This window comes from Ranitomeya imitator, chromosome 5 (genome assembly GCF_032444005.1).
Source record: "Ranitomeya imitator isolate aRanImi1 chromosome 5, aRanImi1.pri, whole genome shotgun sequence".
Classification (NCBI taxonomy): domain Eukaryota; kingdom Metazoa; phylum Chordata; class Amphibia; order Anura; family Dendrobatidae; genus Ranitomeya; species Ranitomeya imitator.
In genome coordinates this window covers 68,565,447-68,591,379 of record NC_091286.1, presented here as the reverse complement: position 1 = coordinate 68,591,379, position 25,933 = coordinate 68,565,447, and the positions used below count along the sequence as shown (strand labels likewise).

General features: G+C 47.5%; 1 protein-coding gene across 5 annotated transcripts in view; it reads right to left on the bottom strand.

Annotated features, from left to right (window-relative positions):
* Positions 1 to 25,933, bottom strand: part of ESF1 (ESF1 nucleolar pre-rRNA processing protein homolog) — an 82,519-nt gene that overhangs the window by 51,644 nt on the left and 4,942 nt on the right. For all 5 annotated transcript variants that reach the window (XM_069768763.1, XM_069768764.1, XM_069768765.1 and 2 more), the window contains 4 exons: positions 25,356 to 25,720; positions 23,083 to 23,196; positions 19,129 to 19,229; positions 4,466 to 4,618 (listed from right to left, as the gene is read on the bottom strand). In XM_069768763.1, coding sequence (XP_069624864.1) covers positions 4,466 to 4,618; positions 19,129 to 19,229; positions 23,083 to 23,196; positions 25,356 to 25,720 — 733 coding nt within the window. The remainder of the gene's footprint in view (positions 1 to 4,465; positions 4,619 to 19,128; positions 19,230 to 23,082; positions 23,197 to 25,355; positions 25,721 to 25,933) is intronic.

Here is a 25,933-nt window from a genome sequence, read left to right as displayed (position 1 = left end):
TCCAGAGTGATGCTGACATTTTCCTCGCATGACGGAAAAGTCGATCCCTTGACCAGAAGGTCGTCTAAATATGGCAGGATGACTATGCCCCGAGAATGCAAGATGGACACAACTGTTGCCATTACCTTTGTGAACACCCTGGGAGCAGTGGCGAGCCTGAAAGGCAAAGCTGTGAATTGGAAGTGCAATTCGCCTATAGAGAAACGTAAAAATCTTTGATGTGAAGGAAATATGTGGACGTGAAGATAGGCATCTTGAATATCTATGGAAGCTAGGAATTCTCCCTTTTCCATAGCCGCAATGACTGAGCAGAGAGACTCCATTCGGAAGTGATGAATGCTGACAAACTTGTTTAAACATTTTAGGTCCAGAATGGGTCTTGCAGCCCCATCTTTTTTGGGAACTATGAACAGGTTGGAATAGAACCCCTGAAACCTTTCTTCCTTCGGAACGGGAACAATGACCCCGTTGAGCTGAAGTTTCGACAACCTTGAACAATGCTTGTAAATGGGATTTTGAACTGGGAAGACGGGACGGAAAGAACCGACTTGGAGGAAGAGTGACAAACTATCTTGTACCCTGAGGACACCAGTTCTCTTACCCATGTGTCGTGAACGACAGTGAGCCAGGACTGATGAAACAGGAGCAGACGACCGCCTACTGTTGGAAATGACCTGAGATTGCCTCCAGTCATTTGGCCGAAAACCGATGGTACCTAGATCCCCTTTATCTTGGTAGTTGGGATTGCATTCTTCCCAATGGGTTGGCTCTATATGAGACCTGATCATCTCTGTTTTGGCTAGATCGACCTGGAGCAACTGAGCTTGACGCTGTGGTCCACTTAGTGTTACGAAAGGACTTAAACCTTGCCTGAAATTTGCGACGAATCGGCTGTTTAATCTTTTGTTGTGGAAGAAAATTGCTCTTTCCTCCTGTGGTATCAGATATTAGCTGATCCAATTTTGCGCCAAATAGTCAGCCACTCTGATAAGGAAGAGTTGTAAGGGATTTCTTTGAAGTTGGGTCCACCCGCCAAGTCCTCAACCATAGAGCTCTTCTGATAGAAACTGCATTTGCGGCTGCCAATGCCACACAATTTGCCACATCCAAGCTACCGGCCAGAGCTATCTGATTTGACATCTCCGTCACCTTTACTGGTAAATTCCTATCCTGAAGAGCCTTAGTCAAAGATTCTGACCAGGATATCATGGTTTTGGCTACCCAGATTGCCGCAAAAGATGGCGCGAGGGCTGAGCCCCAAACACAGAACGAGCCAGGCTTTCTATGAGCCGATCAGTCGGATCTCTAATAGAGGAGCGATTGGGCAGAGATAACAGCATGTTAGAGGCCAAACGGGACACGGGGGGATCCACCGAAGGGGATTCTGCCCACTTCTTACGTAGCTCAGGTGCGAAAGGGTATCTTGCACCTAAGAGCCTTCTGACCTGAAAAACGTCTGTCCGGTCGCTCCATGTGGCGTTGGACTAAATCCTCAAACTCAGGATGAGTGGAAAACACCTTATGAGGTTGCTTGAATTTCTTAAAAGACACCTTATGACCAGAAGTCAAGGTGGCTATGTCCTCTACTCCCAGGGTCTGGATAACGGCCTCCATGAGGCTGTCTACTGATTCCTGGTAATCAGGGGCCTCTAAATCAAGAGACCCTTCGGAATCATGGTGTGAACCGTGTTCACTCATTTCCACAGGTGAGGGAGAACGAGAGACGGAACTCAAAGATGCAGATGCACCCGACGGACCGGGAGACGCTGTGTGAGTTCGTTTCCCCCACGTCTGCCTAGAGGGAGCACGGCTGGAGGTTCCTGTGAAGCGGAGGACCTTTCCAAGACAGACGAGCCGCTGTCCCTGGCCCCAGCCGGGGTCTGAAGGGACTCGATCGCCTTTGTTAGGGACGCCACCTGATTGCGTTAAGGACGAGACCCATTCAGGGGGCGATACCGCAGTCTCAGGTACAGACACACTGGACAGGGTCGCGGGGGGCTCCTGAGCACGTTCGGAATCGCAGGCCTCACAGAGACGGTTACTCTGGGCATGCGGAAAAGTGGACCGACAGGTAACACATGAGGTATATAAAACCGTATGAGTCTTAGTCTTTCTTGACATGGTGACTCTGCTGCTGCTATAATCCGTACCCTCAGATAAGCTGCTGGATCAAAATAATGCCGCTGTCAGGCTGGGAGGAGTAGCACTTACCCCAGTCCTGTGTCCCCGTGCATCCCGTGGAGCCTGTTACCGAAAAGTGCTTCAGCACTATCCCCCTTATGCGCTCAATTAGAAGGCGGATGCGCCCGAATGGGGGAGGAGTTTCCGGCCTACGGCCGGCGAAAGGCCGAAGCCGGCGCCTAAATTTTATTCCCTGAGCTCATCCAAGGAGAAGGGGCGTGACCGGAAGGAGACGCGGCCGAAAGAAGCGGGACTTCAGCCCGTGGCCTTAGACGCCGGGGACTAAAATAAGCAGCGCACGCCGAGGTAGGAGGTACCCGGAAGACAGCGCCGGAATGTCCCCACAGCATGGCACCACTGCACCAGCGGAAATGAGCCGTCCATCGGTGCAGGAGCCCCCCACCCCCACCCCCCGACAAATAAATACATACAGTGGGGCAAAAAAGTATTTAGTCAGTGGAGGAAAGAGGAGACTCTTAAAGAAGAAGTTACAGGTCTGTGAGAGCCAGAAATCTTGATTGTTTGTTTCTGACCAAATACTTATTTTCCACCATAATATGCAAAAAAAATGATAAAAAAAACAGACAATGTGATTTTCTGGAGTTTTTGTTTCTCAGTTTGTCTCCCATAGTTGAGGTCTACCAATGATGTAAATTACAGACGCCTCTCATCTTTTTAAGTGGTGGAACTTGCACTATTGCTGACTGACTAAATACTTTTTTGCCCCACTGTACATATATATATAGGGACCGTCTGCCTCTTTTAATCACCACTGTCAGCGCATTGGTGACGAAGTGGAGGCTGCACGGACAGACCATGTATGCCTGTACAACCTAGGGTATCATTACCTTAGGGTGGTCAGGGATTAGCCCGGCAAAAGGTCCCACGTTGCGGGAGAGGATACGTGGAGGCGACTCTCAACGTACTCGCCCGTTGTTGGTTTGGGGAGATTGGACCCCCTCAAAAGGGTCCGTCGCCCCTGTCTCATCTTCATAAATAAAGGGGAAAAATAGATCTGAGAAAACTCAGAGATGTGCCTCCTACAGACACTAAGCATAATCTGGATCTGTCTGGGTCAGTGTCAGGGTGTATACTGCGGAGGAGGAGCTAATTTTGTCTACTTAGTGTCAGCCTCCTGGCGGTAGTAGCATACACACACAGTGCTGTGTCCCCCAATGAGGCGAATGAGAAAAGACAAATTAACTAAAGGGAAATTGGTCCACATTGAGCCGTGAATGAATATTGAAAGATTTCCTAAAAGGTACCTATCATTTCAATATATCCAAGACATGAAAAAGACCTTTTGATAATACTCATCTATGGGGTGGTTGGGTCCAGTGCCTCCCTTCGTGTGGATGACGCGTCCCTACGCCATGACTAGCACAGGACAGAGAGAAGTGCGCCTGTGGAGGATGGCGATGCCGGGAGACGCTATGTGGATAACGTAGGACTTGTCATCCACACAAAGCAAGGATTGCATCGCAAGAATAAAGGAGGCGCCGGACCAAGACCAGTGACGTCCATGGGACCGACCACCACGTAGGTATTATAAAAGGCTTTTTTTCTTTTGTTGAAGGCCAGATTTGGGGCAGATATACAGCATATTAGAATACTGCATATCATGGCAAAGTAGTGGTCTTAGCTCATATGGGACAAACCTGGTGACAGGTTCCCTTTAACCAACCACCCCTACAATTCTCAGAATGGCCGGTTACTCCGATTAAGAGCTAGTCCCACTTGCAGGCGCTGCGTTTTACAGGCCCCTTCGCTTGTCCTGCGTAGGAGAGGCAGAGCTGCTTCCGCTATCAACCCAAAAGAGCGCTCAGTTTGGATCAGTGGAGCGACTATGACGCTTGTCCAAACTGTCCATCTACAGGAATGCACCACATCTGACAATGCTGGAAGCTACGAGCCGTGCACTCCTGATGAAAGGAAGCTCAGACATTCCCTTTAAGAGCGAAAAACATAGTTGGCAGAATACATACATCAACATATAAGCGCTGGGCCACCATTCTGCTCTGCTCAGCTTTCCTCAGAGAACGGAGGAAGAGGTGGATTCAGAGAAAAGTATATACACCACCTACAGCAAGGAGAGGTGACCAGAAACTGAGTGGCACAGCGCTCGTTCCCTCTGTCTGGACTTTCTTTAAATCCATGTAGTCTTTGTTCATCGAAGAGCCAAGAAGGGCCAACAGACACAAAGGGGTGCAGTGCTCAGTAGGGGTCTCGACACCAGGATGCTCACTGATCTGACATAGCAAAAAACCACATAACTACATTTTACCTCAGATCCACAAACGAACAGCTTCTTTCAAACTCCAGTCCATCACATTCCTCGTAGATTTTATTGGCGGTCTCGGGGGTGTCGCACTCTACCACCCCATAATAATATTTCAGGCGTTTAAACTGGTATTCACGTAACTTCTCCTTGAAGAGTCTGAGGGTGAGAAGTAGAAATGTCACAGAAATTTTCAGCCTCCGTTACGGCATCCGCCTTCCATCATTATACACACAGTTATGGCCTTAATACGCCTCTTAGTAGAAATCAAGAAAATGTTGTAATTTCATTAATTGAAGGGGTTGTCCACTACTTGGTCAACCACTCCTCAATCCCTTCTTTGCCCCCAGTAAAATAATAACACCTATACTCACCACCGGTGTCGGTCTGGCAGCGTCAACACTTACTCTCCCGGGGATCACGTGACATTATGTCACGCGATGCCTGAGGCCAAAATCCTTTGTATAGATCTCATAAATATGGAGGAAGTCGGACCTGCTGCTCTCTCACTTCCTCCGGATGTAGGCGATACGTTCTAAGGAGGGGAGAATAAAGCGGTTGCTGATTGGCCACAGGGATCACATGACATAATTATGTCAAGTGATCCCCAGGAGAGTCAGTGCAGACATCGCTGGAACGGCGCCAAAACCGGACGATAGTATAGGTGTTATTATTTTATTTCAGCACGCTTGTTCGTTAAAACAATGGTCAAGAAGAAGATCTCCCTAGGTTACTATTAGAGATTGAAAAATTTGGGGAATTCTCGGGCTTTCGATTAAACAAGACTAAATGTGAAATTCTGTTCATGAGAAATAATGTGAAACGTGGTCAGGGAAATAACAGGATTTTTGGTTGCTTACCGTAAAATCTGTTTCTTGGGGCCTCCATTGGGGGACACAGGAACCATGGGTGTATGCTGCTGCCACTAGGAGGCTGACACTATGCAAATAAAAAAGTTAGCTCCTCCTCTGCAGTGTACACCCCACCGACTGGCATTATACTCTTCAGTTAGTGAGAAAGCAGTAGGAGATAATGAAACAAGGTTGAAAAACCATAACCACAAACTTGAGAACTGTAACGTGAGAACAGTCATAGAACAGATAACAACAGAAAACATTGGGAGGGAGCTGTGTCCCCCAATGGAGGCTTCAAGAAACAGATTTTACGGTAAGCAACCAAAAATCCTGTTTTCTTTATCGCCTCTCATTGGGGGACACAGGAACCATGGGACGTCCCAAAGCAGTCCCAAGGGCGGGAAAACAGACTTCCATCAGGTCAGAGGACTCACCACTGCCGCCTGCAGGATCCTTCTGCCTAGGCTGGCGTCCGCCGATGCGTAGGTATGGACCTTGTAAAATTTGGCGAACGTGTGGATGGAAGACCAAGTTGCCGCTTTGCAAAGCTGTAGGGCGGAAGCCCTGTGGTGCACCGCCCAGGAGGCGCCGACTGCCCGGGTAGAGTGAGCCTTAATCCCAGGAGGGGGCACTCTGTTCTTGACCCGGTAAGCCTCCAAAATTGCCGTTCTGATCCAGCGAGCAATAGTCGCTTTAGAAGCCGGCTGGCCTCTGCGCGTGCCATCAGGAATGACGAAAAATGAATCCGTCTTCCGGAAAGAGGATGTTCTATCCAGATAAATCCTCACTGCCCTGACTAGGTCCAGCTTGTTCAACGATCGCTCCAGAGGATGAGTCGGAGCTGGACAAAAGGAAGGTAGAACGATGTCCTCGTTGAGGTGGAAGGTGGAAACCACCTTAGGAAGAAAAGAAGGTGGAGGTCGGAAGACCACCTTGTCCTGGTGAATGACCAAAAACGGAGGGCGGCAAGACAGTGCCGCCAGCTCGGAAACGCGGCGAATGGACGTGATGGCCACAAGAAAGGCCACCTTCCAAGATAAAACTGATAGAGGAATCTCCCTAAGAGGTTCAAAGGGAGAAACCTTCAAAACGTCCAGTACCAGGTTTAGGTCCCATGCCTCCACAGGGGCCCTGTACGGCGGGACGGCGTGGGCTACCCCCTGAAAGAAGGTCTTAATCTGTGGCCGAGAGGCCAAGGTCTTCTGAAAGAGGATGGAAAGCGCAGAGACCTGACCCTTCAGGGAACTAAGAGCCAGGCCCGAATCCAGTCCTGCCTGAAGGAAGGCCAAAAGAGAAGGCAGGGAAAAAACCATAGGCGGCACGCGGTTGGACTCGCACCAACGGAAGTAGGCCTTCCAGGTGCGGTAGTAGATCCTGGAAGACGAAGGCTTCCGAGCCTGAATCATGGTGTGAATCACCCGGTCCGAAAGGCCGGACGCTCTTAGAACCGCGGTCTCAACAGCCACGCCGTTAAACTGAGCGACCGAGAATTCGGGTGGCAGATCGGACCCTGGGACAGCAGATCGGGCCTGTCTGGAAGGCACCAGGGAGCGTCCGCGAGAAGGTTGACGAGCTCCGCGAACCAAGCTCTCCTGGGCCAATCCGGGGCGATCAGGATGACCGGCACCCCTTCCGCTTTGATCTTCTTCAACAGTTTGGGAAGTAATGGAAGGGGTGGGAACAGATAGGGCATCTCGAACTGTGACCAAGGAATGGCCAGAGCATCGACGCCCACTGCGAGAGGATCGCGTGACCTGGAGACGAATTGTGGAACCTTCCTGTTGATCCGAGACGCCGTGAGATCCACATCCGGAGTTCCCCATCGAAGACAAATCTGATGGAAGACCTCCGGATGCAGGGACCATTCCCCTGCCGCGAGACCCTCGCGGCTGAGGAAGTCGGCGGCCCAGTTTTCTACGCCGGGGATATGCACCGCGGATATCACCGGAACCGTTGCCTCTGCCCAAAGGAGGATCTTGGACACCTCGGCAAGGGCCAAGGAGCTCCGAGTCCCCCCCTGATGGTTGACATATGCCACAGCCGTGGCATTGTCCGTCTGGATCCGGACTGGAAGGCCCCTGAGAATCCTTTCCCAATGGCGGAGGGACAGAAAGATGGCCCGAATTTCGAGGACGTTGATCGGCAGCGCGGACTCCTGCAGCGACCAACGGCCCTGAACCGTCAGGTGGCGAAAAACCGCACCCCAGCCGATCAGGCTGGCATCCGTTGTCACCACCTGCCAGTGAACCGGAAGGAAGGACCTGCCCTGGGAGATGAGAGGAGACGTCAGCCACCAGTTGAGAGACCGCTTGACCCGAAAGGAGAGTCTGATCGGCCGATCCAGGGAGAAGACCGACCTGTCCCACTGAGACAGAATGGCTTGCTGAAGGGGTCGAGAATGGAATTGGGCGAAGGGAATCGCTTCCAAGGTAGCTACCATCCTCCCCAGAACCTTCATGGCCGATCGGAGGGAGGGAGGCCGAGGACCCTGGAGCAAGAGAATGTCCCGACAAAGGGTGGATCTCTTGTCCTTGGGAAGGAAGACTCTGGACTGACGAGTGTCGAAGAGCATGCCCAGAAAGATGATGCGCTGAGAAGGAATAAGGCAGGACTTCTTCCGGTTGACCAGCCATCCGAAACGGGATAAGGTGTCGAGAACAATGGACAAGCTTTCGTGGGCCTGAGCAAAGGACGGAGCCTTGATGAGGATGTCGTCGAGGTATGGAAACAGAACCAAGCCTCTGACTCTCAAAATGGCCATCAGCGCCGCCATGATTTTCGTGAACACCCTTGGCGCGGTTGCGAGACCGAACGGCAGGGCGACGAACTGAAAATAATCTTGTTGCACTGCGAAGCGCAGGAAACGGTGATGTCCGGGAAATATTGGAACATGTAGGTAGGCGTCCTGGATATCTATAGAGCATAGAAATTCCTGAGCCTCCATGGAAGCAATTACTGAACGAAGGGATTCCATCCTGAAGTGTCTCAGGCGAACCCTCCTGTTCAACAATTTGAGGTCCAGAATGGGACGAACCTTGCCGTCTTTTTTCGGTACCACAAAGAGGTTCGAGTAGAAACCCGTGTACCGTTCCTTTTCTGGGACGGGAACGATTACCCCGGATTTGAGCAGAGAAGCGATGGCTGCGAAGAAGCCCGGAACCAAAGCGGGATCTTTTGGAGGACGAGATTGGAAGAAACGATCTCTGGGTCGGGAGGCGAACTCTATTTTGTATCCCGAAGACACAACTTCCCTGACCCATGCATCCTCTACTGCGGAAATCCAGACGTCCCTGAAACGGAGAAGACGGCCCCCCAACCTGGGAGTTGGGCTGGAGTCTTGCCGAGAGTCATGCGGAAGTGGATCTTCCAGTCCTGGGCCTGGACGATCTACCCTGGGAATAGCGAGGACGCCAGGACGGAGTGGGCCTGAAGGACACCGCCTTCTTCTCTTGACGTGCCTGTGGCCTCTGTTGCTGCTGGGAAAAGGAGTTTGACGCAGCGAAGCGACGAAAAGGCCGGAACGAGCGAAACTGCCGTCTAGGAGGAGGGCGACGAGGTTTAGCCTGGGGGAGAAGGGAACTTGTGCCCCCAGTGGCGTCCTTAATGATCTGGTCCAGCTGGGAACCAAAGAGACGAGAGCCCTGGAAGGGCAGACTAGTGAGGGACTTTTTGGAGGACAAGTCCGCCTGCCAGGCCTTGAGCCAAACGGTCCGGCGGATGGCAACGGCATTGCTGGAAGCCTGAGCCGCACAAGACGCGACATCCAGGGAGGCGGAAACCAGGTATTCACCAGCGTGGGAAATCTGGTTGGCAAGTTCCGCTAATTGCGCGGGAGGAGCCCCGTCCAGGATACCTCGCCGTAGATCCTTGGCCCATTTTGAGATGGATTTTGAAGCCCAAGTGGAAGCAAAGGCTGGGCATAACGCTGCTGAAGCCGCTTCAAAGGCAGATTTCGCGAAGGATTCTATAACTCTGTCGTTAGAATCCTTCAGAGACGCTCCACCGGACAGTGGAAGTACCGTGTTGGTGGACAGCCTGGACACAGGGGGATCCACCGAGGGAGAGACCGTCCAATTGGCGGTAAGATCTGGTGAAAAAGGATATAACACCCCCAGGCGTTTTCCCCTCTGAAAACGTCTGGTCGGATTCTCTCTCTCTCTGGCCAGGATTTCCTCGAATTCAGGATGAGGAGCAAAAAATTTTGAAGGTGGTTTGGCCCGTCTAAACGAAACCGCCTGATCTGCGGGTTCCGTAGAGGGATCCTTAATGCCACATGTTTGGTTTATAGCCCGAATGAGGTTCTGGACCGACTCACTCATGGTGGCGATTTGGCTAGGATCCAGCTCCGAAATCTCCTCTGAGGGCGCATCAGATAAGGCCTCGCCTGACTCAGGGGAGGAGGAACGGTGCGACACCAACCGCGGGGGAGGACCGGGCGGCGAGATGGAACGCGAAGAGGACTCAGACCGACGTTCCTGTCTGGACCTTTTGTAGCTTGGCAAGGAGGTCTCGGGTGGCGGTTCCTGCGACCCGCTGGCCACGGCAGGGGTCTGCAGGGGTAACCGATCCAGCGCGGACACCAAGGTTTGAGATACCCGTGTTAAATCGGCCACCGATTGTGACAGAGAGGCGGCCCAGCCTGGGATGGGGGGATCACTCTCGGGCGGAACAGTCGGGGGGTCCTGGGCGGTGGGAACAATCGGGTTGCTGCAGGACTGACACAGCGGAGAGGACTGACCTGAGGGAAGTTTGCTGTTACAGGACGAACATGCAAAGTACGTGACTAGGGCAGAAGATGAAGAGGTAGGGGGGCGAGCGCGGCCCCCTTTAGAAGACATTTTGAGAGATCCCTGAAGATGCCAGTGGGTTAGGGGACAGTGGGGCAGAGAAGGGTGTCAGTCTGCAGTGCAGCTACTCACGGACCCGGTCCTGGAAAATGTCCCACTTGTCAGCTGAGAACTCCTGTCCTGAGGGGCCGTATTCTGTGCAGATCGCTGAGCTCACAGGAAAAAACACGTGCGGGGCTGAGCTGGTGCTGCTGCTGCTGCTGCTGCGGAGTGCACGCCAGAAGAGTGACTCATTCCCTGGAGGAAGTGGGAGGAACCAGCCACGGAGGCGCCGGTGGGCAGGACAAAAATGTGTCGGGCGGGAAAAAAGCCCGCCCGCAGACCGGAAGAGAGGGAGCGCGCAAACCGGAAGTAGGCCCCGGGAAAAGCCGGGGCCTATAATAGAAGCCGGTGCCCGCTGCGAACCCCCGCGGCGCAAACGCTGCCCGGCAGAGCGGCGCGGCAGCCGCCGCCTGAAGAGAGCGCTGCAGCCGGTTAAGAGTCGCCGGAGTAGGCCCCGGAAAAACCGGGGCCTAAATTAGGAGCCGGTGACCGCTGAGAAGAACCCCCGCGGCGCAGACGCTGCCCGGCAGAGCGGCGTGGCAGCCGCCGCATGAAAGAGTGCTGCCGCCGGAGAAGAGTCGCCGGAGTAGGCCCCGGAAAAGCCGGGGCCTAAATTGGGAGCCAGTGACCGCCGGAAGCAACGGTGCTGGCTGTGGAGGTGAGCAACGCCTGTGAGGCCGCTGTATATAACGCTGAGGAGGGTAGGAGGTACGCAAGTAGGCCCCGGGGCCTAAATTAGGAGCCAGGGACCGCAAGCAGGCCCCGAGGCGCTGGAGGAACGCGGTGGGGCATGGAAAAGTTACCTCGCCACGTCAGAAAGAGCCACCGCGCAGGGAACAGAGAAAGCGCTGCGTCCTGGGAACCCCTTTAGATACTCACCTAGTAAAATCCCACGTCGTCTGCTACTAACCTTGAGAAGGTATCAGACGTCCATAGGAGCTGCTGATGGACGTCCTCGTCTCCTCCGACCGACAGGCTCTGGTGGGCGAGTGGGTGGGGGACGGAGCCAGGACCGGACTTCTGAGCACGCTTGTGTGCTAGGATCTTGGTCCTGGTGAGGGATCTGTGAGGATACGGGGTGGCAGTACACACCGTACTCATAGTCCGAATTGTGGGACTACAGGTGTGACTGTTCACCCTGTATCCCTCCGGAAAACCTGAAAAGAAAACGTATATTGAGGTAGATAAGGGTCTAATGAAAGACCCATGTCCACCTCCTACTGACACTAAGCTAAACTGGAGAGTATAATGCCAGTCGGTGGGGTGTACACTGCAGAGGAGGAGCTAACTTTTTTATTTGCATAGTGTCAGCCTCCTAGTGGCAGCAGCATACACCCATGGTTCCTGTGTCCCCCAATGAGAGGCGATAAAGAAAATATAATGGGCATCCCGAAAGCGACAGCATCTGTAAAATATTTGGGAATACATTTGGGAAGTTCGCCGAAACAAATATATGACCTAAATTATAAGCCTATTATTGACAAAATAGAGAAAGAATTGGAAAGATGGGGAAATCTACCCCTCTCACTACTAGGCCGCTGTCATCTAATTAAGATGACAAGCTTTGCGAGATTATTATATCCAATGCAGACTATTCCAATGCTAATCCGACACGTCGATGTTCTCAAATTGAATAGGGCTTTCTCTAAATTTATTTGGAGGGGGAGAAAAGCGAGACTTGTTATGAGAACACTAATGCGTCCAAAAGAGGGAGGAGGAGTAGGGTTGCCGAATATTAGAGGGTATAATCTCTCGTGCTTAATGAGGAATGTAGTTGATTGGATTAAAAAGACAGGACGCTATACAGATTATACGCTAGAAACGGAATTTTGTGGCTCATGGGATTTGACAGCATTGCTTCACACGCCACTGTCATACTTACCACCAAATATTAAACACTCGGTTATTTGTAAAGACACTATTGCTACATGGAAAGCAGTAAGGAAAAAACTGAAAATGTCATGGAGAGTGTCAAAGCACCTGAATCCTTGGTCATTTCCAGCCTTTAAATTGGGAAGGGAAAATAAATTATTCATAGAATGGTCTAGAAAAGAAGTACAGACACTAGAAGATTTACTACATTTACAGGAAGGTCGGTGGCTGACGGGATCTGAGGTATTACACAAATATGAGCTACCGGGATTCCATTTGATGCTATATAGTCAATTGAAGCATTATGTACTAGATCTCTTACAAGATGTAAGGAAGGAGGTTGACTCAGATGTGTGGGGAGACTTAGTCACTAAAGACATTAAGGAAATATCGATCTCCTCGATATATGGGTCGTTGAGAGATGTATTACGACCATCAGGGTCAGACAAAGTGTTTTGCAAATGGGAAAAATTCATGCAAGATGAAGAACTTGAGCACAAAATACTACATGGATGGAAATTGGTAAGGGAACATATCATAAATGAGCAATGGAGGGATAGCCAATTTAGAATAATGCATAAAATAATATGTGGCTTTAATATACCGCCAACTCCACAGAACCCTGATAGGCAGATGAGTTGCCCCAAATGTAGCGCATCAAGAACAGATATGGAGCATGGCATGTGGTCGTGTCCCAAGACACAAGAGCTTTGGACCATGGTTCAAGATATGTATCTACAGATGTGTGGGATTTGGGTAGACTCTAGCCCGATGTGCTGGTTGTTTCCTTATACGACAGGCAAAACAAGAGGGGGACAGTTACATGATCTGTTCCATACTATTGCTTTGGTGACAAAACGTTTAATTTTGCAATATTGGTTGGCTAGTTTACTCCCAGGGATAAAAGAGATTAAAGCAGGACTAATGGCTGTCCTATATTTAGAAAAAAGAGAAGCAGAAAGGGATAAAGATAAGATGACGAAAAGATTTTTCAAAAAAATGGAGAGTGTTCATAGAATCCCTATTGTCGACAGGGGAAATTCAAGAGATAATGAGGCCCTTTGTTAATTCAGATTGGTATTTGTTAGAAGATTTAAGTGGTAGTTTGGATAAATTAAAATTTGTCACATGATAAAGGCATCAGTTGGTGTATGTTCTAGATTTGATTGTCGGACTCCAATCATTGAAGTGGGTTAGATGTGGACATTAGGGGACATGTTAATATTATTTGTGTTATAAAGATTAACGAGTGTTTTATTTCTGTGTAATAATTTAACCCCTTCCCGACCTTTGACGCCACGTAGGCGTCATGAAAGTCGGTGCCAATCCGACCCATGACGCCTATGCGGCGTCATGGAAAGATCGCGTCCCTGCAGATCGGGTGAAAGGGTTAACTCCCATTTCACCCGATCTGCAGGGACAGGGGGAGTGGTAGTTTAGCCCAGGGGGGGTGGCTTCACCCCCTCGTGGCTACGATCGCTCTGATTGGCAGTTTCACTTTCAACAGCCAATCAGAGCGATTTGTAATATTTCACCCATTATAACGGGTGAAATATTACAATCCAGCCATGGCCGATGCTGAAATATCATCGGCCATGGCTGGAAATACTAGTGTGCCCCCACCCCACCCCTCCGATCGCCCCCCCACCCCCCCGATCTGGCCGGTACACTGCTCCGGCTCCCCTCCGCCCTGTGCTCCGCTCCCCCCCGTGCTCGTGTCCGCTCCCCCCGTGCTCCAATCACCCCCCCGTGCTCCAATCACCCCCCCTGCACTCCGATCCACCCCCCCCCGTGCTCCGTTCCACCCCCCCGTGCTCCATTCCAGCCCCCCCGTGCTCCGTTCCACGCCCCCCGCGCTCCGTTCCACCCCTCCCGCGCTCCGATTCCCCCCCCCGTGCTCCGATCCCCCCCCCCGTGGTCCCCCCCCCACCCTATCATACTTACCGATCCAGCCGTGGTCCCGTCCGTCTTCTCCCGGGCGCCGCCATCTTCCAAAATGGCGGGCGCATGTGCAGTGCGCCCGCCGAATCTGCCAGCCGGCAGATTCGTTCCAAAGTGCATTTTGATCACTGAGATATAATCTATCTCAGTGATCAAAATAAAAAAAATAATAAATGACCCCCCCCCTTTGTCACCCCCATAGGTAGGGACAAAAAAAAAATAAAGAAATTTTTTTTTTTCCACTAATGTTAGAATAGGGTTAGGGTTAGGGGTAGGGGTAGGGTTAGGGGTAGGGTTAGGGGTAGGGTTAGGGTTAGGGGTAGGGTTAGGGGTAGGGGTAGGGTTAGGGCTAGGGTTAGGGGTAGGGTTAGGGGTAGGGTTAGGGTTAGGAATGTGCACACGTATTCTGGTCCTCTGCGGATTTTTCCGCTGCGGATTTGATAAATCCGCAGTGCTAAACCGCTGCGGATTTATGGCGGATTTACCGCGTTTTTTTCTGCGCATTTCACTGCGGTTTTACAATTGCGATTTTCTATTGGAGCAGTTGTAAAACCGCTGCGGAATCCGCACAAAGAAGTGACATGCTGCGGAATGTAAACCGCTGCGTTTCCGTGCAGTTTTTCCGCAGCATGTGTACAGCGATTTTTGTTTCCCATAGGTTTACATTGAACTGTACACTCATGGGAAACTGCTGCGGATCCGCAGCGTTTTCCGCAGCGTGTGCACATACCTTTAGAATTAGGCTATGTGCACACGGTGCGGATTTGGCTGCGGATTCGCAGCAGTGTTCCATCAGGTTTACAGTACCATGTAAACATATGAAAAACCAAATCCGCTGTGCCCGTGATGCGGAAAATACCGCGCGGGAACGCTGCGTTGTATTTTCCGCAGCATGTGAATTCTTTGTGCGGATTCCGCAGCGTTTTACACCTGTTCCTCAATAGGAATCCGCAGGTGAAATCCGCACAAAAAACACTGGAAATCCGCGGAAAATCCGCAGGTAAAACACAGTGCCTTTTACCCGCAGATTTTTCAAAAATGGTGCGGAAATATCTCACACGAATCCGCAACGTGGGCACATAGCCTTAGGGTTAGGGTTGGAATTAGTGTTGTGGTTAGGGGTGTGTTGGGGTTAGGGTTGTGATTAGGATTATGGCTACAGTTGGGATTAGGGTTAGGGGTGTGTTGGGGTTAGTGTTGGAGTTAGAATTGAGGGGTTACCACTGTTTAGGCACATCAGGGGTCTCCAAACGCAACATGGCGCCACCATTGATTCCAGCCAATCTCGTATTCAAAAAGTCAAATGGTGCTCCCTCACTTCCGAGCCCTGACGTGTGCCCAAACAGTGGTTTACCCCCACATATGGGGTACCAGCATACTCAGGACAAACTGCGCAACAATTACTGGGGTCCAATTTCTCCTGTTACCCTTGTGAATCTAAAAAAATGCTTGCTAAAACATAATTTTTGAGGAAAGAAAAATGATTTTTTATTTTCACGGATCTGTGTTGTAAACGTCTGTGAAGCACTTGGGGGTTCAAAGTGCTCACCACATATCTAGATAAGTTCCTTGGGGGGTCTAGTTTCTAAAATGGGGTCACTTGTGGGGGGTTTCTACTGTTTAGGCACACCAGGGGCTCTGCAAACGCAACGTGACACCCGCAGACCATTCCATCAAAGTCTGCATTTCAAAAGTCACTACTTCCCTTCTGAGCCCCGACGTGTGCCCAAACAGTGGTTTACCCCCACATATGGGGTATCAGCGTACTCAGGAGAAACTGGACAACAACTTTTGGGGTCCAATTTCTCCTGTAACCCTTGGGAAAATAAAAAATTCTGGGCTAAATAATTATTTTTGAGGAAAGAAAACGTATTTATTATTTTCACGGCTCTGCATTATAAACTTCTATGAAGCACTTGGGGGTTCAAAGTGCTCACCACACATCTAGATAAGTTCCTTTCAGGGTCTAGTTTCCAAAATGGGGTCACTTGTGGGGGGTTTCTACTGTTTAGGCACATCAGGGGCTCTGCAAACGCAACGTGACGCCCGCAGAGCATTCCATCAAAGTCTGCATTTCAAAACGTCACTACTTCAATTCCAAGCCCCGGCATGTGCCCAAACAGTAGTTTACCCCCACATATGGGGTATCACCGTACTCAGGAGAAACTGGACAACAAATATTGGGGTCAAATTTCTCCTGTTACCCTTGGGAAAAATAAAAAACTCTGGGCTAAATAATTATTTTTGAGGAAAGAAAACGTATTTATTATTTTCACGGCTCTGCATTATAAACTTCTATGAAGCACTTGGGGGTTCAAAGTGCTCACCACACATCTAGATAAGTTCCTTTGGGGGTCTAGTTTCCAAAATGGGGTCACTTGTGGGGGGTTTCTACTGTTAAGCCACATCAGGGGCTCTGCAAACGCAACGTGACGCCCACAGAGCATTCCATCAAAGTCTGCATTTCAAAACGTCACTACTTCACTTCCGAGCCCCGGCATGTGCCCAAACAGTGATTTACCCCCACATATGGGGTATCAGCGTACTCAGGAGAAACTGGACAACAACTTTTGGGGTCAAATTTCTCCTGTTACCCTTGGGAAAATAAAAAATTGCAGGCTAAAAGATCATTTTTGAGAAAATAATTTTTTTTTTTTTTTTCATGGCTCTGCGTTATAAACTTCTGTGAAGCACTTGGGGGTTCAAAGTCCTCACCACACATCTAGATTAGTTCCTTTGGGGGTCTAGTTTCTAAAATGGTGTCATTTCTGGGGGATCTCCAATGTTTAGGCACACAGGGGCTCTCCAAACGTGACATGGTGTCCGCTAATGATTGGAGCTAATTTTCCATTTAAAAAGCCAAATGGCGTGCCATCCCTTCCGAGCCCTGCCGTGCGCCCAAACAGTGGTTTACCCCCACATATGGGGTATCAGCGTACTCAGGACAAACTGGACAACAATATTTGGGGTCCAATTTCTCCTATTATCCTTGGCAAAATAGGAAATTCCAGGCTAAAAAATCATTTTTGAGGAAAGAAAAATTATTTTTTATTTTCATGGCTCTGCGTTATAAACTTCTGTGAAGCACCTGGGGGTTTAAAGTGCTCAATATGCATCTAGATAAGTTCCTTGGGGGGTCTAGTTTCCAAAATGGGGTCACTTGTGCGGGAGCTCCAATGTTTAGGCACACAGGGGCTCTCCAAACGCGACATGGTGTCCGCTAACAATTGGAGCTAATTTTCCATTCAAAAAGTCAAATGGCGCGCCTTCTCTTCCGAGCCCTGCCGAGTGCCCAAACAGTGGTTTACCCCCACATATGAGGTATCGGCGTACTCGGGAGAAATTGCCCAACAAATTTTATGATCCATTTTATCCTACTGCCCATGTGAAAATGAAAAAATTGAGGCGAAAAGAATTTTTTTGTGAAAAAAAAGTACTTTTTCATTTTTACAGATCAATTTGTGAAGCACCTGAGGGTTTAAAGTGCTCACTAGGCATCTAAATTAGTTCCTTGGGGGGTCTAGTTTCCAAAATGGGGTCACTTGTGGGGGAGCGCCAATGTTTAGGCACACAGGAGCTATCCAAACGCGACATGGTGTCCGCTAACGATGGAAATAATTTTTCATTCAAAAAGTCAAATGGCGCTCCTTCCCTTCCGAGCCTTACCATGTGCCCAAACAGTGGTTTACCTCCACATGTGAGGTATTGGTGTACTCAGGAGAAATTGCCCAACACATTTTAGGATCCATTTTATCCTGTTGCCCATGTGAAAATGAAAAAATTGAGGCTAAAAGAATTTTTTTGTGAAAAAAAAGTACTTTTTCATTTTTACGGATCAATTTGTGAAGCACCTGGGGGTTCAAAGTGCTCACTATGCATCTAGATAAGTTCCTTGGGGCGTCTAGTTTCCAAAATGGGGTCACTTGTGGGGGAGCTCCAATTTTTAGGCACACGGGGGCTCTCCAAACGTGACATGGTGTCCGCTAAAGAGTGGAGCCAATTTTTGATTCAAAAAGTCAAATGGCGCTCCTTCCCTTCCAAGCCCTGCCGTGCGCCAAAACAGTGGTTTACCCCCACATATGAGGTATCAGCGTACTCAGGACAAATTGGACAACAACTTTCGTGGTTCAGTTTCTCCTTTTACCATTGGGAAAATAAAAAAATTGTTGCTAAAAGATAATTTTTGTGACTAAAAAGTTAAATGTTCATTTTTTCCTTCCATGTTGCTTCTGCTGCTGTGAAGCACCTGAAGGGTTAATAAACTTCTTGAATGTGGTTTTGAGTACCTTGAGGGGTGCAGTTTTTAGAATGGTGTCACTTTTGGGTATTTTCAGCCATATAGACCCCTCAAACTGACTTCAAATGTGAGGTGGTCCCTAAAAAAAATGGTTTTGTAAATTTCGTTGTAAAAATGACAAATCGCTGGTCGAATTTTAACCCTTATAACTTCCTAACAAAAAAAAATTTTGTTTCCAAAATTGTGCTGATGTAAAGTAAACATGTGGGAAATGTTATTTATTAACTATTTTGTGTCACATATCTCTCTGGTTTAACAGAATAAAAATTCAAAATGTGAAAATTGCGAAATTTTCAAAATTTTCGCCAAATTTCCGTGTTTATCACAAATAAATGCAGAATTTATTGACCTAAATTTACCACTAACATGAAGCCCAATATGTCACGAAAAAACAATCTCAGAACCGCTAGGATCCGTTGAAGCGTTCCTGAGTTATTACCTCATAAAGGGACACTGGTCAGAATTGCAAAAAACGGCAAGGTCTTTAAGGTCAAAATAGGCTGGGTCTTGAAGGGGTTAAAGTAACACTTGCAATATGTATTGTACTTATTTGTTTAAAAAAAAAAAAAAAAAAACAACCAATAAAAATGATGTTTAAAAAAAAAAAAAACAATGGTCAAGATCGTATCCATGGCCGGGATCAGGGGCGGACGTACCAGTGGTGTAACCTGTGCGGCAACGTGTGAATGAGGCCTTAATCATCACCGATGTTACCAACTAAAGTGCAAAATAAAGTGTCACGTTCTATATTTCAGCTTTGTGGAGAAGCAGTTTTCATTTATGTTACATAAAAAAAAAAGTTTTTGGGACACTTACAATTTTTCTTCTGATACATCTTCAGAAACGTTCTTTAGTTCCGTCGGTCCGTGAAGTCCTTCCTCCTTTAATCTTTCTTTTCCAAATTCTGATGGGTAAATCTGTGGGATTCGTATAGAGGATATAAACGTCAGAGAGTAAAGCATGGAGATGGCGTTACTTCTACACCGTAGTGTATGTATCGCTGGCACGTACGGTGGAAAAAAAGTGCTGGAAAGTAAGACAACTAGAAATGAAATAGAAGTGTTATTAGTTTATTTTTATCAATTAACAAAATGCACGTGAATGAACAAAATAGAAATCTAAAATCAATCAATATGGGGTGTTATCACCCTTTACCTTAAAAATAGGATCGATTCTTCTAGGTACACTTGTGCAAAGTCAGGGATTTGGGAGATTGTAATGAGGTGTATGAGAAACTAATTATACCAAGCAGGTGCTAATGATCATCACTTTCATATGTAGATTGAAACACAGTCATTAAAGGAAACAGAAACATCTGTGTAGGAGACGGATTTTTGGTGTGTTTTTCCGTCTGCCTTCCTTTCTCCTCAGGTCGGTGGGAGATTATTCTCATTTCATTTATTTTTCTCCTTTAGTGCGCATGCTTCAAGTTTCCCCACCCTGGGTCCTCGTATCCCACTGCACACTTTCCCTCTCCTGCTTAGCTGTGGACAGCGGCCTCCCCTCTGGTTCCTCAGGAGGGAATCTGTCACCACATTTGATCCCTCTAAACGATGAATATGGGCTTACAGGTTATAGACTGCAATAAAGAGTCCTACCTGTGTGTCTCATATCAGATGGCTTGTTGCTGATAAATCATTTTATCTACTTATATAAATGACCTCTTCCAGGCTATGGGGAGGCCGCTGCCCGGAAGATAACTCTGCCTCCAGAGATTATTATACATGAAGGGGAGTTACCAGTGTGATGTGTGATGGCCGCTCTCTGCTCCCCCGATCTCACTGCAGAGCTGTGTGTGATTATACCTGACACATCTGCAGGTTGCTCTCCGTTTCCATCTCACGGGCAGATGGCGGATACAATATTGTTACAATACAGCAGAGCTCGGAGAGCTGTAAAAAATGTGTTTGCAAGCAGACAAAGGGTCATTTCTCTTGTTCTGTGTTAGTCACTTGTCTCATGCTGGTATCTCTGCCTTTTATTTAACATAAGTTCTGGAGGAAGAGTGATCGTCCAGACAACATCCTCTCCGTAGCCTGGAATAGCTAATTTTCATATAAGAAACACATGAATTTCACTAGAATAATACATCAGATCGCAGATATCAAGGTATCATTTTACTCACCTTCCTTTGCATGTCCATATACATGGCTTAGGAGGGTTGATCCTACTGGCAGATTCCCTTTAAAAAGCATCAAGAATTGGGCAACAATGAGGGCCATAGATGCAATAGTTGGAAAGGAGACTTAGTGTAGCAGATGAAAGACACATAAAGCTTCCTTCCCTTCAAAAATCGGAAAACATCCAGCAGTGCCATCAGTTCAGAACTGGCATCAGCCCATGGGAACCAGCTACACCCATCTACTGTTTGGAAAAATTTGGCCAGAAGTGATCTTCTCAGAAGAGCTGTAGCTAAAAAGATACCTTCAATATGGAAACAAGGCCAAGCGACTCATCGATGCCCAAAAACATAGGAACTGGGGTGCAGAAAAATAGTAGCAGGTGCTCTGGTCTGATGAGTCAAAATGTGAAAGATTTGATTGTAACAGAAGGCAATTTGTACACAGAAGACTGGTACAATAATGAGTGTCAGCAGGCAACAGTGAAGCATGATGGAGGTCCCTTGCAAGTTTGTGGCTGCATTTCAGCAAATAGAGTTCGGTATTAGTTCAGGGTTAATGGTGTCCTCAATGCTGAGAATTACAGGCAAAGACTTATCCATCATGCAATACCATCAGGGAGGATTCTGACTGGCTCCAAATTAATTTTACAGCAGGACAATGATACCAAACATAGCGCTTAATGACATTAGTTGTATCTTCAGCGTAAAGAAGAACATAAAGTCCTGGCACTGATGATACGGCCCTCGCAGTGCCCTGTTCCCAACATCATTGAATCTGTCTGTGATTACATGAAGATACAGAAGAATTTAAGCAGGCCTACATCCACATATATGTGGTTAGTTCTCCAAGATGTTTGGAACAAACCCCCTCCTGAGTTCCTTCAAAATCTGTGTGCAAGTACAAGTGGACCTAGAAGAACTGATGCCATTTCGAAGGCAAAGTGCAGTCATCAAATATTAATCATTTGCATTTCTCTTTTGTTCATTCACTTTGTATTTTGTTAATTGCTAAAAATATATTATTAACACTTCTATTTTTTTTTTTAAAGTATTTTTACTTTGCAGCACATTTTCTACATCTGCCCAAAACTATTGCACCGTGCAGTAAATACAATTACAGTCGTGGTCAAAAATATGAGTCTGACACAGATTGTGGTTTTCTTAAAGTTTGATGCTTCGGTGTTTTTAGGTCTTTTAGTTGGATGTTTTTACGGTTAGTGAAGTAAAATTATCAGCATTTAATAAGATGTTATACTTTTAATTGACAAATGCATCAAGTTTATGCGAACACTAACTATTTACAATCATCAGAAAAAATAACTTTGCAAAGAGTACAGCGATTTGACTGCAGAGGACTTGGGTAAAGTTATTTTCTCTGATGAAGCCCCTTCACATTGTTTGGGACATCTACAAAAATGATTGTCCGGAGAAGAAGAGGTGAGCGCCACCATGAGTCTGGTGCCCTCCAACAGTACAGCATCCTGAGACCATTCATGTGTGGGGGCTTTTCTTTCCATGGAAGGGGAACACTCACAATTTTGCCTAAGAACAAAACCATAAATAAAGAAGGGGCCCGAATTATCCTACAACAACAACTTCTCCCAAAGATTCAGGAACAATTTGGCGATCAATACTTGATTGAGCACCAAGTCACAAGGCAAAAGGGATAACCGAGTGGCTCGAGGAACTAAACATTGACATTTTGGGTCCATGGACAGGAAACTCCCCAGATCTCAATCCGATTGAGAACGTGTGGTCAAAAAGACAATCAATGATTAGGCAAGAATGTGTGGTCATCAGAATAAGAGTCAACATTGTAAATAGAGAAACTTCATGTATTTGTAAATAAAAGTTTAAAACTTATGAAATGCTGATAATTATACTCAGTAACCATAGAAACAGACGACGAAAAGGTCTAAAAAATACTGAGGCACCATACTGTGAAAACCAAAATCTTTGTCAGTCTTAAAACTTTTGGCGACAACTCAACATACCAGGTATAAAGGATTAAAAGTTTAGAGGGCGACCACTGTATTAATAGCAATAAAAAAAACCACAGCGCCCCCACTGCATGGCATCATTTTCGGGAGACATGTTAATACATTAGATATCACCCTTGCTGCCGCGCAGATAGATAATGAGCTGTGCTGTATGTCAAATGGGATGGACTTTGGCCACATGTCCATCATGTATGCGACCACTGCCGACAATCACCGCCCTCTGCAATCAGGTGCAGAACATGCCAATTGCCAGAGGTCAAGTTGATTACTTTAATAATGGATATGCGCTCAAATTTTTCAGGATGGGTGGAGATCACTAGTGTGGGGGTAACTAATTATCACATTTTCTGCTCTTAGAAATGATAATGTAGGGTGTAATGTGCACAGAGGTCTTACTCCGGGCGCGGTGATATAGGGAGCTGCTGGGGAGTTCTTACACTGCGGAGCTCATCATCAGCGATTTTAAGGAAAAGGTGTCTGTACAGTATTTATTTCTTACTCTGAAGAATAAGGGGAGAAAAAAATTCTGGTGCTTCCAATGTCCCCCCGGTCCCGGCCACGCTCAGTGGCTCCATAAGCAGCTGCAATGTATGTCTGTGATGATAGGGATGACTGACATAAATGGACTCTTATTTAATAATGACTTACCTTTACAGAAAACACTATCCCACTTTTAGGTTTAAAGGAGTTAAACAGCGCCAGAAGGTCTTTCGCTTTGAGTCGATCCCAGTCCATGTTGCAAACAGCTAATCTTCTGGTTACCTAAAAAAAAAAACATTTATGATAAGGGGATCAACGTAATGGATGTGTTCCTATACCCCCTACACCCACTTACAGTACAGGATCATTGCTGGAAACCTGCATGAATACATGAGAATTACTAATAGAATTATATAATGCTTGCACGTTCATGCAAAATACGCACATGGGACAGTGTGATATGTAAGCAAAGATTTACATAGGTATTACCAATGGAAGTCTGTAAAAAAAAAACACTAAAGCTTAGAACGAGTGAGAAAAGAAGCAGAAACATTTGCTCGCAGCTTGTCAGTCTTATAAAGACCCTGCATGGAACATAAGGGTTAATTCTCCCCTGATCACTTCCATTTTTGACTGACAGTTAAGAGGCAAAAAGGGCGGCTCAAGGCTCCTCCAGGAAGAGTAGTGGGGGGAGGCTCCTGCTGCAGCCAGCACCACATAATGAGTATTTTTTTTATTATAACATTACAAAGGTTGTCCACTACAGAACAACTGCTTATAGAATGCAAAACTGCACCCCAGAAAAAAAAAAACAAAAAACACACACTCCCTTCCTGGACCGGAACCGTTCCTATGATGTTGGCGCTGTATCTCCATGCAGTCACGCGTCACTGCGTCCTGCAGATAAATAAAGTCATGTGACCGTATTTCGTTGGAATGATGCCGGTCCAGGGGTTCATTTTTTTAACTATTTTTAATCTGAGGCACTTTTTAGTATTTCAAAGGAACCTTTCTCTTGATTCATGCTGCTCGAACCGAATGTATCAGAGGCTGGCCGCCCGACTGCAGCCGGATATGTCTTAATAATCTATCATTTGAATCTCCAGACGCCGAGGACTGTATAGCAACACCTGACTAGTCCGGTGCGGCCCCCGGCAGGCTTCTCCCAGCACCGCTCCAGGTGATGGACAGATCTCTCATGTGTTTACTTAGCGAGAGACCTGGTAGAAGGCTAGTCAGAAAAAAAATCTGGGTGCAATCGGGCACAGGGCTGTGGAGGCAGAGTCATGTAAATTGAGGGTCAGGGTCTGATTCATGCTGGGCATGAAGAGAGTGACAGGTTCCCTTTAAGAAGGGGTTGGCCGGCTGTGGACATCACAATGGCTGTATGAACCTGATATTAGGATGAACATTTTACATTAAGTCCGAGGGCATGAAGCTTCTGCCCACCCAGCCTGACAGCTGCAGCTTGTACCGAGCAGTGGGAGATCTCAGCAGCAGGGAGGAAGCACCAGAACTGTCAAATGGGCGAGGTGGGAGAGATGGAGTTAAACCTTCAGAAAGGATTATACAGCCATTCTCACACGGATTATCAGCGTACACGCACCGGCCTCTAATCTGGTGACAGATCCACTTAAAGGGGTTATCGGGTTTAAAGCACGTCGTCAGTGAGGTGTGTGTCAGGGGGCTAGCTCAGTGACTCATTAAATAGTTAAACTAGCCAACTTCTCAGCCTATACATAAGACAATTAACAAACCAGACTAAATTGGCAAATGTAAAAAATAAAAGGGATAGCACAGAGAGAAAATGATCTGCCGCCTGCAGCAGATCGCACCGTGCACCTGTATTTTCAGGTGAATAGGCGAGTATTGTCAGATCATATTTTTAATCAGACCAGAATGCACCATTGGCCATTACAAGCAATCTATTTTGTATCTATGATCGAGGCCAAATAATCTAGTTTGGACAAACTTTATCTTGCATATGGGCACCTTAGGAATGGTAATGTCAGTGGTCACTTGACAGCTCTAAAACTGGCCACCACGGACAGATTGGGGCAAACTCCCTTTACCAGATATCAAGGGTCGCCCTGGCCTTCACCCTTTCTGCCCTGCACACAGGAGCCCCTGGGTTGGGGCCGTGGAGTTAGCTGCTAGCCGGTGGTGCAGGCTGGCAGGAAACCAGGAGGGAAGTAAAGGTACAAAATCAGAAGGCAAAAGAATTGTTAAAAAAAAAAAAAGTCAAACAACAGGAATACATCCAAGATAAACAGGAGGTGAATGGAGAGAAAGTGAAGAGTTCAGGAGTTGAAATAGAAGTCAGGGATCACGATACAACGCCTCGTCCGCAGCAAAAGTGGAAACTGAGGGGATAGATGCTGGTCTGAATGCTACAAATGGTTTTCATGAAATGACTAAGCTGGGGGTGTTTTGTCCGTTACCTCATCGCCACGAGGGGCTTCTTTGTCCATTTCTCTCCAGGAATGCTCAATTTCATTTTGTATTCCGGGCAAGTCAAGCTGCTCGTCCTCATCATCTTCATCTTCAGAACTTGTTTCAATGTTTCCTTTGCCTCGAGCGAGATCTAGATCACTGTCACTGTCCTCTTCCTCTCCCGACCCGGATTCTTCATCTTCCTCTCCCGACCCGGCTTCTTCATCTTCATCGGCTTCTTCGGACTCTTCTTCAGAATCGTCATCTCCACTTCCTCCATCGCTTTCCTCATCTTCCTCTAGTTTCACACCGCTCATCTCCTCCTCCGAGTTCATCTCACCGTTGCTGTCCTCATCACTTTCGTCTTCCAGCCCTGCAAGGTAATGGTGACACAGACGTGAGAAGACGATTGCCCATCACAAAATCCTATAACCCCAAGTAATGCAGTTAACCCTTGAGGCCAGGAACATTTTCATTTTTTTTTCTTTCAACATAAATGGCTAGATGGGTTCTAATTTCTGGTCATTTGCTATAAAAAAAAAAAAAAAAAAATCACCTGGTATCACCAGGTCAGTGCAGGTAGACA